Source organism: Salmo trutta, chromosome 21, assembly GCF_901001165.1.
Source record: "Salmo trutta chromosome 21, fSalTru1.1, whole genome shotgun sequence".
NCBI classification, from domain to species: domain Eukaryota; kingdom Metazoa; phylum Chordata; class Actinopteri; order Salmoniformes; family Salmonidae; genus Salmo; species Salmo trutta.
In genome coordinates, this window is record NC_042977.1 from 50,723,291 (window position 1) to 50,743,912 (window position 20,622).

Sequence of the window (20,622 nt, forward strand, 5' to 3'; positions counted from 1 at the left end):
GTATCTCTTGTTGTGATGTGTGTTTTGTCCTATATATTATTTGTCCCAGCCCCTGTCCCCGCAGGAGGCCTTTTGGTAGGCCGTCATTGTAACTAGTAATTTGTTCTTAACTGACTTGCCTAGTTAAATAAATGGAAGCTAGTGACAACCATGGGGCTTGTGCTGTGCTGTCAAACTTGTTTCTTTGAGTAAATAGATCTAACGCTGGGTGAACATAAAGTGGTGAAAAACATTAACAGGATTTTCCAAATCCCAATAGATAAGCTATTTCTTCTAAGACCCCTTTCTGTGTTTGCAAACATTGCCTCACAAGTTGGTGGCAAAACGATGGCGAAAAAAGTATATTTTACATGTTGCTTATGAGTGTATTTCACACTACTTTTTGATTATAATTTGATTTTAAGGCTCGTACGAATGTCTTGCTTAATATGTTTTGTGTCATCGCAAATCAACTGCATTATACTTAAAACACTTCCAAGGCAGTAAAATGGCTCTTTGGCCTGCGTTTGTTACAGCAATATATCGGGCGTTAGCTAGAATGCTAAGTGCTGCATCCAAAAATAGTTATTTTGCAAAGATCACAACCAAATATAATCAAAAGTGATTAAAGAAGAAATAAAAACGTTAATCTAGAATATGTTGAATGTACCCAGATGGAAGTGGCTTTCTTTCTGCCACCAAGAATTACGCGCATCTGTGCGTAACGTCAGTCTGTGCGAAACGTCAGTCTGTGCGAAACGTCAGCGTGTGGTGTTCTGGAAAGGGGTCTATACAGTACGTCATATAGTCAGTCTTCGTGTACAATGACTAAAGTAATAATTACAAAACAAGTTAATCAGTATACATAGTTTATTACAGTTCAACAAAGTGCTGATAAAAGTTGAGGTGGACTATCTTGAGGTTTATCATTTAGAAAACGTTTTACATGTTTCCAACTCATTTGATCGGTTATATTTTCATAAGTCACAATCTTCTTCACACACACACACAAAGCCATTTAACACTACAGCTACAGTTGAACGTTGAAACCAAACGGGCAACAAGGCATGTGGTGTGTTGTGATGTAAGGCCACATTCTGTACTGCATTCCACACTTCAGTCAAAGTATATGTCTGAAATTGCACCCTATTCCCTATGCAGTGCACTACTTTTGACCATAGGCTCTGGTCAAAAGTAGGGAACTATATAAAAGCATAGCGTGCCATATCTGATGAACCCCAAATACTTTGACATACATATTATTTATCATGTCTTGGGACAATAGAACCACCCTAATAATCCCATAACTGCTCAGCATAGTTGCGGGCTGCGATTTTTTTACATTTTTTTTTAATTCATATACTTTATATTTATTTAGGTTAGATTTTTCAGGGGATGCAGCAGCTATGCTGCCCACCCAGCATGTCACGCAAGTTCAATCCAACACATCTCCAGTACTTGACATCCTGTATTGGACCCAGGTGTGACTGCATCCTGAGTTGTATTGATCATGAAAAGGGTAGTTTGAACAGAACGGAGAAGGAAGACGACAGGTGTTCATTCAGAGAGGGACGGGATGACAGGTGTTGGGAGCTCATTTCTTGAACCTGCCGAAGTGTTCACGGGAAATGATTAACCTCTGGATCTGGGCGGTGCCTTCATAGATCTGGAATGAAACGAGCAGACATAAAATGTCTCCAATGAAGTCTATCAGTTTCTCTCTCGCCCCCCCCCCCCCATTTATATCAGTTTTTCATACATTAAAATGCCAGGAGTTTTTCCTAACCAGTTGACCGGACTAGGGAAGTGTTCAGTGGCTAAGCATTTTGCAACGGAATGATTGGTTAAGTTCATTCAGGTTGGTAATGTACCTCTGAACACAACCCAGGAAGTAGTCTAAAAAAAAGGTAGGAACAAGTTTATCCAGGTCTTGAATTCACAAAGCGTCTTAAAAAGTAGGAATGCTGATCTAGGATCAGGCCCCTTCCATCCATACAGTCTTACTCCTTATGAGCTAAAATGGGAAAACAAATTCTAGCACTCAGATGCCTTTTTGAATACGGGCCCTGGTCAGATAACTCTATGCATACAACAATAGTGGTGCAGGCTACTAATTGGTCGTTAAGCATTCTTACAGAATTTTAAAAACAGTTGATGAGGTAGAACTGCCCCCCCACCCCCCCACCTCACCTGGTAGATCTTGGCATCCCTCATTAGTTTCTCTACGGGGTATTCAGAGTTGAAGCCGTTTCCTCCAAACACCTGCACGGCGTCGCTGGCCACCTGGTTGGCGATGTCTCCGGCGAATGCCTTAGCGATAGAGGCGTAGTATGTGTTCCTCCTGCCGTTGTCGACCTCCCAGGCTGACCTCTGCCAGCCCATTCTGGCCAGCTCTACCTTCATGGCCATCTCAGCCAACAGGAACGATACCGCCTGGTGCTGTGGGGAGGAGGAGGGGAGGGAGGGGGGGAGGAGGGAGGAGGGGAGGGAGGGGGGGGGAGGAGGGGAGGGAGGGGAGGGGAGGGAGGAGGGGAGGGGGGGGGGGGGGGGGAGGGGAGGGAGGGAGGGAGGAGGGGAGGGAGGGAGGGAGGGAGGAGGGGAGGGAGGAGGGGAGGGAGGGAGGGGAGGGAGGGAGGGGAGGAGGGGGGGAGGGAGGGAGGGAGGGGAGGGGAGGGAGGAGGGGAGGGAGGAGGGAGGGGAGGGAGGGGAGGAGGGAGGGAGGGGAGGGGGGGGGGAGGGAGGAGGGGAGGGGGGGGGGGAGGGAGGAGGGGAGGGAGGGAGGGGAGGGAGGGAGGAGGAGAGGAGGGAGGGAGGGAGGGAGGGAGGGAGGAGAGGGAGGGGAGGGATGGGGGGGCAGTCAAACCTCAAGAGTATTGAGATGTGTTCAGCAGGATACAACGTTTTGGAACTTTTCAGACAGAGATATGCCATGTAGAATAAAACATCAAATCAAATGTATTTATATAGCCCTTCGTACATCAGCTGATATCTCAAAGAGCTGTACAGAAACCCAGCCTAAAACCCCAAACAGCAAGTAATGCAGGTTTAGAAGCACGGTGGCTAGGAAAAACTCCCTAGAAAGGCCAGAACCTAGGAAGAAACCTAGAGAGGAACCAGGCTATGAGGGGTGGCCAGTCCTCTTCTGGCTGTGCCGGGTGGAGATTAACAGAACATGGCCTAGATGTTCAAATGTTCATAAACGACCAGCATTGTCAAATAATAATAATCATAGTAGTTGTCGAGGGTGCAACAAGTCAGTAACACTAGAGTAAGGGTCAGATGGCCTCTGATATGTAGGATAAAGAATCCTGTCGGATATGAACTGAACATGGCCCTGTTGCCAGTTTCCCCAGACTAAGAATACTGCTGACCAAAAAAAAAAAAAGGCACTTTCAAAATGGAGACTGCAGTAGCATTATCAATGGTATGAGGCCAAAGGTCAAACCTTAGAGCACTAGGGCCAGTTTCCCAAATGAAAATACTCCTGGACTACAAAGCACTTTCAATTTCGATGAGCTCTTGTTGAGACACTGAAATCTCTTCATCTTCAGTAAAGGCAACATTCTAATACCCATAGTGATATTGCTTTGTGTATTTCTATGTGGAACAAAGTGGAAGAAAGTGATGAACCTCAGCAATGACTTTTCCAAAGGTCTTCCTCTCCAAAGCGTAGCCAGTCGCTTCATCCAGAGCTCTCTGAGCCAGACCTGTAGCGCCTGCTGCCACCTGGATACACAGAGCAACTCTCATCACTAACTCATAATATGGCAGGTAGGGTTGCAAAAATTCTGCTAACTTTCCCCACAATTCACAGGTTTTTAGGGAGGGGGGACTAACTCATAATATGGCAGGTAGGGTTGCAAAAATTCTGGTAACTTTCCCACAATTCACAGGTTTTTAGGGAGGGGGTACTAACTCATAATATGGCAGGTAGGGTTGCAAAAATTCTGGTAACTTTCCCACAATTCACAGGTTTTTAGGGGGGGGGGGGGGATATTGTGGAATCAGGTAGGGAATAAGCATGAAACCCTGGAATCCTTTAGCCAGGATTTCTGGAAAACTTTGGGATGGTTACCGGAAACTTTGCAACCCCCCCCCCCCAAAAAATAAATAAAAAAATAATAAATCGCAGTGGTGTCACAAAATGCAGCCCGCCATGTTGTCTAGGAAACCATGACTCACTGGCGGTCTGGTCTTGTCGAAGGCTCCCATGGCGATCTTGAAGCCGGCTCCTTCTCCAATCAGAACGTTCTCCTTGGGTATCCGGACGTCCTCAAAGGTGATTCCTCTGGTGTCTGAACACCGCTGACCCATGTTCAACTCCTACACACAGCAATATTACAGGTTACTATAGTAACATGTTCAACTCCTACACACAGACACACAGGTTACTATAGTAACATGTTCAACTCCTACACGCACAGCAATATTACAGGTTACTATAGTAACGTGTTCAACTCCTACACACAGACACACAGGTTACTATAGTAACGTGTTCAACTCCTACACACAGACACACAGGTTACTATAGTAACATGTTCAACTCCTACACGCACAGCAATATTACTGGTTACTATAGTAACATGTTCAACTCCTACACACAGCAATATTACAGGTTACTATAGTGACCTATAATATTGGGGTGGAAGGGTAGCCTAGTGGTTAGAGCGTTGGGCCAGTAAGCGAAAGGTTGCAAGTTCAAATCCCTGAGCTGACAAGGTACAAATCTGTTGTTTCTGCCCCTGAACAAGGCAGTTAACCCACTGTTCCTAGGTTGTCATCGTAAATAAGATTTTTGTTCTTAACTGAACTTGCCTAATTAAATAAAGGTTAAATACAATACAAGTAACATGTTAAACTCAAACACATCGATATTATAGGTTATGTTCAGACGCCAATCTCAGATCCTCTAGTTTGCAGCACACACACGTGAGTAATTTCATAAGTTCTAGCAAAACAATAGATCCAGTCACTACGACGTAGAGTTTTTTGATCGAGACAGAGTGATATAATTGAGACACTAGATCCTTACCTTCCTGCCAACTAGTATTCCGGGTGAGTCCGCGTCTACGATGAAGCCTGTGAAAGCCTTGCTGGTCGGACACTTAGGGTCGGCATCAGTACGGGCCAACAGGAAATACCTGTGAGCATTGAGAAGACTGTCTTATCACACCACATGCTGCCTGGGGGAATAAACTAAACTAAAAAGACAAACCTAATCTTTTTTTTTTATTGAAAAAAAAAAACATTTCATTCCACAAAAAAAAAGGGGGCATTAAATGTGTTCAGCATGGGGACAGATTGTCTTTATTGACAAATCACTTTAAAAATGGCGGTGTGCGTTTCTCCTCTCACCAGTTGGCTTTGCCTCCGTTGGTGATCCACATCTTTTGACCGTTAACAATGTACTCGTCTCCTTTCTTCTCCGCCCGCGTCTTCAGACCCGCCACGTCAGAGCCCGCGCCAGGCTCCGTCACCCCGTACGCCTGTCAGTCAACACAAACACCCACCCGTCAGCATTTTCTTATCAAACTACCGTAAATTCCGGACTATAAGCCGCTACTTTTTTCCCAGGCTTTGAACCTCGCGGCTTAAACAATGACGTGGCTAATATATGGATTTTTCCCGCTTTCACACATTCTGTGACGTGCTCAGTTTTTTGGCGGCATTAAGCTTTCATTAGACCAATGAAATTGCCGAACGGGTTAAGGTCAAACAACTTTTTTGTTTACTGTTTAGATTAAATTGAGCGCGCTCAAACTTCCCATCATTCTGATTACGGTAGCCATTTTGTCACCCTCATCATGGCAAAGACACGGAGAAATGCATATGATGCAGCTTTCAAGTTGAAGGTGATTGATCTGGCTGTTGGAAAAGGAAATAGAGCTGCTGCACGGGAGCTTGGTCTGGAGCAATGACTTTCTTGGTAGGCTACTGTTTACTGCTAATTTTTTATTTTTTGTTACAAGCCGTGTTTCGTTAAAGCCTATTTATTTTTGTTACAAGCCGTGTTTCGTTAAAGCCTGTGTAAAGTTCATTTGTTTCAATGTACCGGTAGGCACCTGCGGCTTATAGACATGTGCGGCTTATTTATGTTCAAAACAAATAAAAAAAATTACATTCAGTAGTGTAGGCTACACTACTGCTTTTTAAAAACGCAGACACGAAACCTTCTCTGGAGAGATGAACAGGCATTTTACGGTAAAGGATTACTGCTTCTGAAGCAAGACTGACGGCCATCACTAGGCAACCAGAACGGCCAATCAAATAATATGGACCTAGCTGCGGCAGACTTACTCTCTCCTAATAAACAAATAAATGAACTTTTAAAAGTTTGTTGAATACCCTGACTTACCAAGACGTTTAGTGGAAATAAAACACCTAGCTACAATAGCATAAACGCTACAATAGCATAAACGCTACATTAAATCAGCCATGTTTATTCTTGTCAGGGAACAAATACAACCTTTAACGCCGGAGAAGAATTATACTGTCTGAAAAGGTACGTCTAGAGATGCGGCACTTTTTAAAATAGTCTGAAAAAGTTATTGTTGCCATTGCCATGTTACTGTACCTGTAGTGCCATGTTACTAACATGTACCCCCTGCACATTGACAGTACCAGTTCACTCTGTATATAGCCTCGTTATTGTTATGTAAATATCGTGTAACTTTAGTTTATTTAGTCTATTTTCTTAACTCTAATTAAAACTGCATTGTTGTAAATAATTAAGGGCTTGTAAGTAAGCATTTCACTGTTGTATTCAGCACGTGACAAACAAAAATTTGATTTGGTAGATTGAATTTCATCGCCCGTCCCTAGCGGTCATACATTCCTAAATTATTCTGCATTGTGAATTGATGTGGATTTTTATGATAATTTTTTTAGAATCATTTCAACGGAAAACAATTTTTTTAGTGGCTGTTTAAACGTTAAGCAAAAATTGCCACATCCCTCCTCTGGATGACATCATCGTGACCTGTGTTTCTCCATCATCGTGACCTGTGTTTCTCCATCATCGTGACCTGTGTTTCTCCATCATCTGGGGCCTGTGTTTCTCCATCATCTGGGGCCTGTGTTTCTCCATCATCTGGGGCCTGTGTTTCTCCATCATCTGGGGCCTGTGTTTCTCCATCATCTGGGGCCTGTGTTTCTCCATCATCGGGGACCTGTGTTTCTCCATCATCTGGGGCCTGTGTTTCTCCATCATCTGGGGCCTGTGTTTCTCCATCATCTGGGGCCTGTGTTTCTCCATCATCGTGGCCTGTGTTTCTCCATCATCGTGGCCTGTGTTTCTCCATCATCGTGACCTGTGTTTCTCCATCATCTGGGGCCTGTGTTTCTCCATCATCGTGACCTGTGTTTCTCCATCATCGTGACCTGTGTTTCTCCATCATCGTGACCTGTGTTTCTCCATCATCGGGGCCTGTGTTTCTCCATCATCGGGGGCCTGTGTTTCTCCATCATCGGGGGCCTGTGTTTCTCCATCATCGGGGGCCTGTGTTTCTCCATCATCGGGGGCCTGTGTTTCTCCATCATCGGGGGCCTGTGTTTCTCCATCATCGGGGGCCTGTGTTTCTCCATCATCGGGGACCTGTGTTTCTCCATCATCGGGGACCTGTGTTTCTCCATCATCGGGGACCTGTGTTTCTCCATCATCGGGGACCTGTGTTTCTCCATCATCGGGGGCCTGTATTTCTCCATCATCGGGGGCCTGTGTTTCTCCATCATCGGGGACCTGTGTTTCTCCATCATCGGGGGCCTGTGTTTCTCCATCATCGGGGGTTTTCATGAAGAAGTTAAATCTGCTTCGTGTTTTGTATCCCTGGCAACGATACTGACGAGTATCGCGATGCCCTGGACCTACTATACCGTGTCCCTCCCCTTCGTCTCGCTATAAAATATGTGAGTGTTTGTGTTCTCGTTAGAACCGCTATCAAAAATCAGTCCTTCCGTTCTAAAAAAATACTGAATCTTAGGAGTCAATTCCTAGTGGAATTAAATCTTCACACTCAGAAATGAGAGAGTCTACACCGGGAGTTGTCTCTCCACCACTACGTCATCCTCATAAAACATGAACAGTTGGACAAATGGCAGAGAAAGGCAAGCGACAACAGTGAAGTACTACATGGCAATACTTTGAGAAGTTACATGACAAATTGGTAAAACGCTAACTAACATCACGAGGTTGTATTGAGGTACTGTGACAGTAGTACAGGTGCAATGCATAACCACGACTCATACGCAACACAACCATATGGATATCTGCATTTGTGAATTCACTGGGATTTGTTTTATATTTTGATCATTTTAACGGAAAACATAAAACAACTAATAAATGTTTTTTTCCAACTTGTCACATCCTTAATTCCTTCTTGTATTTCACATGAACACTTACACACATGAGAGGCTCCTCTGTCATTCTGCCCAAGTACTTCTTCTTCTGGGAATCATTACCTGCTATGATCACTGGCATTTGCTGTGAGGAAGAAACAGAAGAGATCTTTAATGCCTTCTAATAGGGTTGCAAAAATACAGTCACGTTTTTTTCTCTCTCACAATTCCATGGTTTTCCAGAATAAGCAGGAAATCTAGGAATCCTTCAACCAGGATTTCTAGAAAACCAGAGAATTTAGGGAAAGTCTGACTTTTTTACCAGCCTAAGATGAACTCTGGATGAACCAGGGTTACAAGATGAACTCTGGATGAACCAGGGTTACAAGATGAACTCTGGATGAACCAGGGTTACAAGATGAACTCTGGATGAACCAGGGTTACAAGATGAACTCTGGATGAACCAGGGTTACAAGATGAACTCTGGATGAACCAGGGTTACAAGATGAACTCTGGATGAACCAGGGTTACAAGATGAACTCTGGATGAACCAGGGTTACAAGATGAACTCTGGATGAACCAGGGTTACAAGATGAACTCTGGATGAACCAGGGTTACAAGATGAACTCTGGATGAACCAGGGTTACAAGATGAACTCTGGATGAACCAGGGTTACAAGATGAACTCTGGATGAACCAGGGTTACAAGATGAACTCTGGATGAACCAGGGTTACAAGATGAACTCTGGATGAACCAGGGTTACAAGATGAACTCTGGATGAACCAGGGTTACAAGATGAACTCTGGATGAACCAGGGTTACAAGATGAACTCTGGATGAACCAGGGTTACAAGATGAACTCTGGATGAACCAGGGTTACAAGATGACAGTACTACACACCAACAGCCACTATGAACCTCCAATTCACAGCAGGATTATTTTAAGACCTAATTAGCCATGTATCCACTATACTATGTAAAAACCTGAACACTTGGAAAATAATAAAAAAATAATAATCAACCTTGATTCAAAATCTTAGGTTTATCACTCTTTATAGTTTTTACAGCTCAACAACAATGTTGACTTACACCAAGCGAGTTGGCTTCGATAGCAGTCTGGACTCCTGTGCAACCATAAGCCAGCTCTTCTGTGATGAGGCAGGAGTCGAATATGCCCAGACCCATTCCACCACAGTCCTCTGGAATGTGAGAGTTCATCAGGCCCAGCTCCCACGCTCTCTTGATGATGGGGAAAGGATACTGTGGGATTAAAAAGGGTTAGGGTCTGTTGGTCCAATACAAACAGGTTGGGAAAGATCTGAGGGGTCTGTTGGTCCAATACAAACAGGTTGGGAAAGATCTGAGGGGTCTGTTGGTCCAATACAAACAGGTTGGGAAAGATCTGAGGGGTCTGTTGGTCCAATACAAACAGGTTGGGAAAGATCTGAGGGGTCTGTTGGTCCAATACAAACAGGTTGGGAAAGATCTGAGGGGTCTGTTGGTCCAATACAAACAGGTTGGGAAAGATCTGAGCACCAGGTTGTTTATCTTCTACTCACTTCTCCACTCCTGTCGTAGGCTGCTGCAACAGGGACAATCTCCTCCCGGGAAAACTTCCTGGCTAACTCCTGGAACTCTTTCTGCTGGTCTGTCATCTCTGTTGATAGTCAGAGGGAGGGAGGGAGGGAGGGAGGGAGAGAGAGACAGGAAGTCTATAAATACACAGGTATGCATTGACAGAGAGCCCTGTCGTAACAGCAGCTGCTGCTCACAGAGAGCCCTGTCACAGCAGCAGCTGCTCACAGAGAGCCCTGTCACAGCAGCTGCTGCTCACAGAGAGCCCTGTCACAGCAGCTGCTGCTCACAGAGAGCCCTGTCACAGCAGCTGCTGCTCACAGAGAGCCCTGTCGTAACAGCAGCCGCTGCTCACAGAGAGCCCTGTCGTAACAGCAGCCGCTGCTCACAGAGAGCCCTGTCGTAACAGCAGCCGCTGCTCACAGAGAGCCCTGTCGTAACAGCAGCCGCTGCTCACAGAGAGCCCTGTCGTAACAGCAGCCGCTGCTCACAGAGAGCCCTGTCGTAACAGCAGCCGCTGCTCACAGAGAGCCCTGTCGTAACAGCAGCCGCTGCTCACAGAGAGCCCTGTCGTAACAGCAGCCGCTGCTCACAGAGAGCCCTGTCGTAACAGCAGCCGCTGCTCACAGAGAGCCCTGTCGTAACAGCAGCCGCTGCTCACAGAGAGCCCTGTCGTAACAGCAGCCGCTGCTCACAGAGAGCCCTGTCGTAACAGCAGCCGCTGCTCACAGAGAGCCCTGTCGTAACAGCAGCCGCTGCTCACAGAGAGCCCTGTCGTAACAGCAGCCGCTGCTCACAGAGAGCCCTGTCGTAACAGCAGCCGCTGCTCACAGAGAGCCCTGTCGTAACAGCAGCCGCTGCTCACAGAGAGCCCTGTCGTAACAGCAGCCGCTGCTCACAGAGAGCCCTGTAACAGCAGCCGCTGCTCACAGAGAGCCCTGTCACAGCAGCCGCTGCTCACAGAGAGCCCTGTCACAGCAGCCGCTGCTCACAGAGAGCCCTGTCACAGCAGCCGCTGCTCACAGAGAGCCCTGTCACAGCAGCCGCTGCTCACAGAGAGCCCTGTCACAGCAGCCGCTGCTCACAGAGAGCCCTGTCACAGCAGCCGCTGCTCACAGAGAGCCCTGTCACAGCAGCCGCTGCTCACAGAGAGCCCTGTCACAGCAGCCGCTGCTCACAGAGAGCCCTGTCACAGCAGCCGCTGCTCACAGAGAGCCCTGTCACAGCAGCCTCTGCTCACAGAGAGCCCTGTCACAGCAGCCGCTGCTCACAGAGAGCCCTGTCGTAACAGCAGCCGCTGCTCACAGAGAGCCCTGTCGTAACAGCAGCCGCTGCTCACAGAGAGCCCTGTCGTAACAGCAGCCGCTGCTCACAGAGAGCCCCGTCGTAACAGCAGCCGCTGCTCACAGAGAGCCCTGTCGTAACAGCAGCCGCTGCTCACAGAGAGCCCTGTCGTAACAGCAGCCGCTGCTCACAGAGAGCCCTGTCGTAACAGCAGCCGCTGCTCACAGAGAGCCCTGTCACAGCAGCCGCTGCTCACAGAGAGCCCTGTCACAGCAGCCGCTGCTCACAGAGAGCCCTGTCACAGCAGCCGCTGCTCACAGAGAGCCCTGTCACAGCAGCCGCTGCTCACAGAGAGCCCTGTCACAGCAGCCGCTGCTCACAGAGAGCCCTGTCACAGCAGCCGCTGCTCACAGAGAGCCCTGTCACAGCAGCCGCTGCTCACAGAGAGCCCTGTCACAGCAGCCGCTGCTCACAGAGAGCCCTGTCACAGCAGCCGCTGCTCACAGAGAGCCCTGTCACAGCAGCCGCTGCTCACAGAGAGCCCTGTCACAGCAGCCGCTGCTCACAGAGAGCCCTGTCACAGCAGCCGCTGCTCACAGAGAGCCCTGTCACAGCAGCCGCTGCTCACAGAGAGCCCTGTCACAGCAGCCGCTGCTCACAGAGAGCCTGTCACAGCAGCCGCTGCTCACAGAGAGCCCTGTCACAGCAGCCGCTGCTCACAGAGAGCCCTGTCACAGCAGCCGCTGCTCACAGAGAGCCCTGTCACAGCAGCCGCTGCTCACAGAGAGCCCTGTCACAGCAGCCGCTGCTCACAGAGAGCCCTGTAACAACAACCGCTGCTCACAGAGAGCCCTGTCACAGCAGCTGCTCACAGAGAGCCCTGTCACAGCAGCTGCTCACAGAGAGCCCTGTCACAGCAGCCGCTGCTCACAGAGAGCCCTGTCACAGCAGCCGCTGCTCACAGAGAGCCCTGTCACAGCAGCCGCTGCTCACAGAGAGCCCTGTCACAGCAGCCGCTGCTCACAGAGAGCCCTGTCACAGCAGCCGCTGCTCACAGAGCCCTGTCACAGCAGCCGCTGCTCACAGAGCCCTGTCACAGCAGCCGCTGCTCACAGAGAGCCCTGTCACAGCAGCCGCTGCTCACAGAGAGCCCTGTCACAGCAGCCGCTGCTCACAGAGAGCCCTGTCACAGCAGCCGCTGCTCACAGAGAGCCCTGTCACAGCAGCCGCTGCTCACAGAGAGCCCTGTCACAGCAGCCGCTGCTCACAGAGAGCCCTGTCACAGCAGCCGCTGCTCACAGAGAGCCCTGTCACAGCAGCCGCTGCTCACAGAGAGCCCTGTAACAACAACCGCTGCTCACAGAGAGCCCTGTCACAGCAGCTGCTCACAGAGAGCCCTGTCACAGCAGCTGCTCACAGAGAGCCCTGTCACAGCAGCTGCTCACAGAGAGCCCTGTCCAGTACTCACCAAAGCAGAACCCTGTCGACGGAGCATTCTGAGAGCCGGTAGCGGCCACGGCTGCAGCACTGGTACTCTGGAGCCGCAGGACAGACTGCACGCCCCCTCTCAGAGCCTTTAGGAGAGGTGGGGCGTAGAACAAATCAACAACTACTATAACCTTATGGTTATGCAAGGACCAAGACGACACAGTGATTACGTGCCAAATGGCACCTTAATCCCCCATGTAGTGCACTACCGGGGCCCATAGGTAACAGGGTGCCATTTGGGACACACGTATAGAGACCTCATATCACTAGCTAATGAATAAAAGCATATTACTATAGGTACGTCAAATGTTACGATTTCTAATGGATTTTTAGAGGGATTATTATTATTTTTTTACTTCTGGTCTACAGTAGTTAGAAGGTGTACAAGAATGTCAACAATTGACAACATCAAGAGGTTAATTGAAATGGTTTGAATATGGGGGTTAGACGAGTCACGTCTACTAGCTAGTTTACAACACCTTTTCACAACAAAACGGCAAAGCTATAATCTATAAGAAAGCTAGCATGTACATGTGGCGCAGAAAGGAACCAATGCCTTTCACGCTAACCTTAGGCATTAATCAACGTTATAGTTAGCTAGCTAACTCAATGCTAGCTGTATTTTCTCGGCTAGCAAGACAACTGAACTACATACACAACGCTTAAAAGAAAATACATCTTCATAAAAAAAGAAAACAACGTTAAAGCATGTCAGTTATTTGTTTATTAGCTGGTATTTACCTTGTTGAAAAGCATTGCTAATGTTGCACTACAGACGTCCGCGTCGTGAAGGAAAAATATTTTTGAGTCGCCTTCATCCTACCCAACAACCCAAAAAATACACGTTTCATCCAATCAGGGCCGCGGATTCTGTCACATGACGTTACGTCAGTCGTCAGATGACCTTTCACCTAGTTTCTTACCTAAAACAAAGACCTTCTATAATATTGGCAATATACACGAGTGAGCAGACATTTATAAATATATCTCTCTCTCTCTCTGAGAGACAATGTTTCAATGTCCTCAGAGATGGAAGACAGGCGAGTTCAGGTGGGATCATAGTTATAATATAGACAAGATAAGCTCTCGTCCTGTCCTAAATTATATAACAAAGTCAAGACCAAGCAAAGTGGGAAAATACAGTTTGACACTTAACAGTTTCATGGAAAGTTACACCTTGCGTGGAATGGAAAATGACATGTTGTACAATATATACAGTACGTCACACAGCCTGATTAACGGCTCTCTGACCGTAGTATGGGCCTCGTGGATATCAGAGTAGAGGTCGATGTGTCCTCAGCCGACCGTTCATAGTACAAACTACACCGAACAATAAATATAAACGCAACATGTAAAATGTTGGTCCCATGTTTCATGAGCTGAAATAAAATATTGCAGACATTTTCCTGAAGCACAAAAAGTTTCTCTCAAATGTTGTGCACATTTTTTTTTTTTTACATCCCTTTTTAGTGAGCATTTCTCCTTTGCCAAGATAATCCATCCACCTGACAGGTGTGGCATATCAAGAAGCTGATTAAATAGCATGATCATTACACAGGTGCACCTTGTGCTGGGGGAAAATATAATGCCGGTAAAATGTGCAGTTTTGTCACACAACACAATGCAACAGATGTCTCAAGTTTTGAGGGAGTGCTCAATTGGCATGATGACCGCAGGAATGTCCACCAGAGCTGTTGCCAGATACTTTAATGTTCCTTTCTCTACCATAAGCCGCCTCCAACGTCGTGTTTGAGAATTTAGCAGTACATCCAACCGGCCTCACAACCGCAGACCACGTGTATGAAGCCATGTGGGCAAGCTGTTTGCTGAGGTAAACTCTGTGAACAGAGTTCCCCGTGATGACAATGGGATTATGCTATGGGCAGACATAAAATATGAACAACGATAACAATTTTATTTTATCAATGGCAATTGGATTGCACAAAAATATAGTGACGAAATCTTTTTTTGAGGTAGAGTATCTGTGACCAACAGATGCATATCTGTATTCCCAGTCATGTGAAATCTATAGATTAGGGCCGAATGTATTTATTTCAATTGACTGATTTCCTCATATGAACTGTAACTCTGTAAAATCAATGAAATTGTTACATGTTGCATTTATATTTTTGTTTAGTATAGAAAAGTACATTTCCTGAAGAAAATGGTGTTGCATGGATATGCATTTCAAAATGTTCCCAATGTAAGTCTATGGCACTATTGTTGCAATTCAAATGCATTTGTAGCTCATTTAAAGTAAAAATGCAATCACATTCTCAAGTAACCTAATTTAGGGTCGTCTGAACATCAACATTGGTTTGGAGTTGATAGCTTAAACACATTTTCTATGGTTTTTTTTTACCATTCAAGTCTATGGCCTGTTTTTTTCCCCCTTTGAATATTGTTATAGTTCCAAAAAGTATAAATGTTATCAGAAATCTTTTCTCCAGCAACCCGAGTTGGGGCAGTCAGCTTAAATTATAGCTTTTAGCCGTACCCTCATACTTATTCTTCTCTGCTCCTCTGGGGATGTAGAGGTGAATCCAGGCCCTGCAGTGCCTGGCTCCACTCCTACTCCCCAGGCGCTCTCTTTTGATGACTTCTGTAACCGTAATAGCCTTGGTTTCATGCATGTTAACATTAGAAGCCTCCTCCCTAAGTTTGTTTTATTCACTGCTTTAGCACACTCTGCCAACCCGGATGTCCTAGCTGTGTCTGAATCTTGGCTTAGGAAGTCCACCAAAAACGGTGAAATCTTCATCCCTAACTACAAAGTTTTCAGACAAGATAGAACGACCAAAGGGGGCGGTGTTGCAATCTACTGCAGAGATAGCCTGCAGAGTTCTGTCCTGCTATCCAGGTCTGTACCCAAACAATTTGAACTTCTACTTTTAAAAATCCACCTCTCCAAAAACAAGTCTCTCACCGTTGCCGCCTGCTATAGACCCCCCCTCGGCCCCTAGCTGTGCTCTGGACACCATATGTGAACTGATTGCCCCCCATCTATCTTCAGAGCTCGTGCTACTAGGCGACCTAAACTGGGACATGCTTAACACCCCAGCCATTCTACAATCCAAGCTTGATGCCCTCAATCTCACACAAATTATTAATGAACCCACCAGGTACAACCCCAAAGCCGCAAACACTGGCACCCTAATAGATATCATCCTAACCAATGTGCCCTCTAATTACACCTCTGCTGTTTTCAACCAAGATCTCAGCGATCACTGCCTCATTGCCTGCACCCGTAATGGGTCAGCGGTCAAACGACCTCCACTCATCACTGTCAAACGCTCCCTGAAACATTTCAACGAGCAAGTCTTTCTAATCGACCTGGCCCTGGTATCCTGGAAGGATATTGACCTCATCCCGTCAGTAGAGGATGCCTGGTTATTTTTTAAAAATGCCTTCCTCTCCATCTTAAATAAGCATGCCCCTTTCAAGAAATTTAGAACCAGGAACAGATATAGCCCTTGGTTCTCTCCAGACCTGACTGCCCTTAACCAACACAAAAATATCCTGTGGCGTTCTGCATTAGCATCGAACTGCCCCCGCGATATGCAACTTTTTAGGGAAGTTAGAAACCAATACACACAGGCAGCTAGAAACGCCAAGGCTAGCTTTTTCAAACAGAAATTTGCTTCGTGCAACTCCAACTCTAAAAAGTTCTGGGACATTGTAAAGTCCATGGAGAATAAGAACACCTCCTCCCAACTGCCCACTGCACTGAGGATAGGAAACTCTGTCACCACCGATAAGCCCGCTATAATTGAGAATTTCAATAAGCATTTTTCTACGGCTGGCCATGCTTTCCACCTAACTACCCCTACTGCATTCAACAGCACTGCACCCCCCACAGCTACTCGCCCAAGCCTCCCCCATTTCTCCTTCTCACAAATCCATTCAGCTGATGTTCTGAAAGAGCTGCAAAATATGGACCCCTACAAATCAGCTGGGCTTGATAATCTGGACCCTTTCTTTCTAAAATTATCTGCCGAAATTATTGCAACCCCTATTACTAGCCTGTTCAACCTCTCTTTCGTGTCGTCTGAGATTCCCATAGATTGGAAAGCAGCTGCTGTCATCCCCCTCTTCAAAGGAGGTGACACTCTTGACCCAAATTGCTACAGACCTATATCCATCCTACCCTGCCTTTCCAAAGTCTTCGAAAGCCAAGTCAACAAACAGATTACCGACTATTTCGAATCCCACCGCACCCTCTCCGCTATGCAATCTGGTTTCAGAGCTGGTCATGGGTGCACCTCAGCCACGCTCAAGGTCCTAAACGACATCGTAACCGCCATCGATAAGAAACAATACTGTGCTGCCGTATTCATTGACCTGGCCAAAGCTTTTGACTCTGTTAATCACCACATCCTCATCTGCAGACTTAGTAGCCTTGGTTTCTCAAACGATTGCGTCGCCTGGTTCACCAACTACTTCTCTGACAGAGTTCAGTGTGTCAAATCGGAGGGCCTACTGTCTGGACCTCTGGCAGTCTCTATGGTTGTACCACAGGGTTCAATTCTTGGGCCAACTCTTTTCTCTGTATACATAAATGATGTCGCTCTTGCTGCTGGTGAATCTCTGATCCACCTCTACGCAGACGACACCATTCTGTATACTTCTGGCCCTTCTTTGGACACTGTGTTAACAACCCTCCAGACGAGCTTCAATACCATTCAACTCTCCTTCCGTGGTCTCCAACTGCTCCTAAACACAAGTAAAACTAAATGCATGCTCTTCAACCGATCGCTGCCTGCACCTGCCCGCCCATCCAGCATAACTTCTCTGGACGGTTCAAACTTAGAATTTGTGGACAACTACAAATACCTAGGTGTCTGGTTAGACTGTAAACTCTCCTTCCAGACTCACATCAATCATCTACAATCCAAAGTGAAATCTAGAATTGGCTTCCTATTTCGCAACAAAGCATCCTTCACTCATGCTGCCAAACATACCCTCGTAAAACTGACCATCCTACCAATCCTCGACTTCGGCGATGTCATTTACAAAATAGCCTCCAATACCCTACTCAACAAGCTGAATGCAGTCTATCACAGTGCCATCCGTTTTGTCACCAAAGCCCCATATACAACCCACCACTGCGACCTGTATGCTCTCGTTGGCTGGCCTTCACTTCATAATCGTCGCCAAACACATTGGCTCCAGGTCATCTACAAGACCCTGCTAGGTAAAGTCCCCCCTTATCTCCGCTCACTGGTCACCATAGCAGCACCCACCTGTAGCACGCGCTCCAGCAGGTATATCTCTCTGGTCACCCCTAAAGCCAACTCCTCCTTTGGTCGTCTCTCCTTCCAGTTCTCTGCTGCCAATGACTGGAACGAACTACAAAAATCTCTGAAACTGGAAACACTTATCTCCCTCACTAGCTTTAAGCACCAGCTGTCAGAGCAGCTCACAGATCACTGCACCTGTACATAGCCCATCTATAATTTAGCCCAAACTACTACCTCTTCCCCTACTGTATTTATTTATTTTATTTATTTTGCTCCTTTGCACCATATTATTTATATTTTAACTTTGAACTTTCTTCAAACTACAAATCTACCATTCCAGTGTTTTTCTTGCTATACTTTATTTACTTTGCCACCATGGCATTTTTTTTGCCTTTACCTCCCTTATCTCACATCATTTGCTCACATTGTATATAGTCTTATTTTTTTCTACTGTATTTTTGACTGTATGTTGTTTACTCCATGTGTAACTCTGTGTTGTTGTATGTTGTCGAACTGCTTTGCTTTATCTTGGCCAGGTCGCAATTGTAAATGAGAACTTGTTCTCAACTTGCCTACCTGGTTAAATAAAGGTGAAATGTAAAAAAAAAAAAAAAAAAATCATTTAAGCTCTAGACGCGAACCGAAGAAATCTAAGAATATGTAAGGAATCCAGATAAATCTAAGAATATGTAAGGAATCCATATAAATCTAAGAATATGTAAGGAATCCAGATAAATCTAAGAATATGTAAGGAATCCAGATAGATCTAAGAATATGTAAGGAATCCAGATAGATCTAAGAATATGTAAGGAATCCAGATAGATCTAAGAATATGTAAGGAATCCAGATAGATCCAAGAATATGTAAGGAATCCAGATAGATCTAAGAATATGTAAGGAATCCAGATAGATCCAAGAATATGTAAGGAATCCAGATAGATCCAAGAATATGTAAGGAATCCAGATAGATCCAAGAATATGTAAGGAATCCAGATAGATCTAAGAATATGTAAGAAATCCAGAGTTGTGCATCCTTGCTGCTCTGCCATTTTCAAAGTCACATCCCCCATCATTGACTTTTCCTAAATAACGGTCATTATAATTTCAGTATCACAAAGAGTTTGTTATAAGCAGTTTGAGGATGTCACTTTTTCCCCCCTTTATGCCCTTCACCAGTTGGCTGCCATCTGACAATGGCCCATCACAACTACACTATATTGAACAAAAATAATCACAACATGCAAGAATTTCAAAGATTTTACTGAGTTATCAGAGACCAATCAGAGACCACTAATGATGACACACCAAATGATGACCACCAATCAGAGACCACTAGGATGACACACCAAATGATGACCACCAATCAGAGACCACTAATGATGACACACCAAATGATGACCACCAATCAGAGACCACTAGGATGACACACCAAATGATGACCACCAATCAGAGACCACTATGATGACACACCAAATGGGTTTGATGGATAGCAACAGCTGCATTGTGCGAATCCCAGCCTATGGAATAAAAGTGGGGCCTTTATTGCTCAATCTAATTCAGGCTGATAAAAAACATCCATAGGCCTAATGGACACATGCTCAAACTCACACACTTTTGATAGACTTAAAAGGGGCAATGTGTAGTTGCTACGTACATTTTTGGATTTAAAAATGATATTTACAGTACCAGTCAAACGTTTGGACACAACTACTCATTCCAGGGTTTTTTGTTTTGTTTTACTACATAGAATCAAAACTATGAAATAAAACATACGGAATCATGTAGTAACCAAAAAAGCATTAAACAAATCAAAATATATTTTATATTTCAGATTCTTCAAAGTAGCCACCCTTTGCCTTGATGACAGCTTTGCACACTCTTGGCATTCTCTCAACCAGATTCATGAGGTAGTCACCTGGAATGCATTTCAATTAACAGGTGTGCCTTGTTAAAAGTTAATTTGTGGAATTTCTTTCCTTCTTAATGCGTTTGAGCCAATCAGTTGTGTTGTGACAAGGTAGGGGTGGTATACAGAAGATAGCCCTATTTGGTAAAAAGTCCATATTATGGCAAAAACAGCTCAAATAAGATAAAAGATAAAACGGCAGTCCATCATTACTTTAAGACATGGTCAGTCTATCCGGAAAGTTTCAAGAACTTTGAAAGTTTCTTCAAGTGCAATCGCAAAAACCATCAAGCGCTATGATGAAACTGGCTCTCATGAGGACCACCACAGGAAAGGAAGACCCAGAGTTACCTCTGCTGCAGAGGACAAATTCATTAGAGTTTACCAGCCTCAGAAATTGCAGCCCAAATAATTGCTTCACAGAGTTCAAGTAACAGACTCATCTCAACATCAACATGTTCAGAGGAGACTGCGTGAATCAGGTCTTCATGGTTGAATTGCTGCAAAGAAACCACTACTAAAGGACACCAATAAGAAGAAGAGACTTGCTTGGGCCAAGAAACACGAGTAATGGAGATTAGACCGGTGGAAATCTGTCCTTTGGTCTGATGAGTCCACATTTTAGATTTTTGGTTCCAACTGTCGTGTCTTTGTGAGACGAAGAGTAGGTGAACAGATGATCTCTGCATCTGTGGTTCCCACCGTGAAGCATGGAGGAGGTGATGTGATGGTGCTTTGCTGGTGACACTGTGATTTATTTAGAATTCAAGGCACACTTAACCAGCATGGCTACCACAGCATTTTGCAGCGATACGCTAT

The 20,622-nt window shown here is 45.7% G+C and overlaps 1 protein-coding gene across 1 annotated transcript; it reads right to left on the reverse strand.

The window, feature by feature from the left end:
* Positions 1-834: 834 nt before the first annotated feature.
* acadm (acyl-CoA dehydrogenase medium chain) lies at positions 835-13,502 on the reverse strand. Its single transcript, XM_029706077.1, has 11 exons — positions 13,400-13,502; positions 12,639-12,744; positions 9,871-9,968; positions 9,401-9,571; positions 8,378-8,458; positions 5,335-5,465; positions 5,012-5,120; positions 4,162-4,302; positions 3,610-3,705; positions 2,170-2,418; positions 835-1,645 (listed from the first exon to the last, which is right to left on the reverse strand). The coding sequence occupies exons 1-11, from the start codon at positions 13,412-13,414 to the stop codon at positions 1,574-1,576; spliced, it is 1,269 nt and encodes a 422-aa protein (XP_029561937.1). The 5' UTR covers positions 13,415-13,502; the 3' UTR covers positions 835-1,573.
* Between the last annotated feature and the right edge of the window lie 7,120 nt (positions 13,503-20,622).

Excerpts from the sequence above, each read along its gene's own strand:
- acadm (XM_029706077.1), bottom strand. Across the intron at positions 4,303-5,011 it reads GAATACTAGTTGGCAGGAAG|GAGTTGAACATGGGTCAGCG; the intron begins GTAAGGATCTAG and ends TGCTGTGTGTAG. Across the intron at positions 2,419-3,609 it reads TTGGAAAAGTCATTGCTGAG|CACCAGGCGGTATCGTTCCT; the intron begins GTTCATCACTTT and ends TCCTCCCCACAG.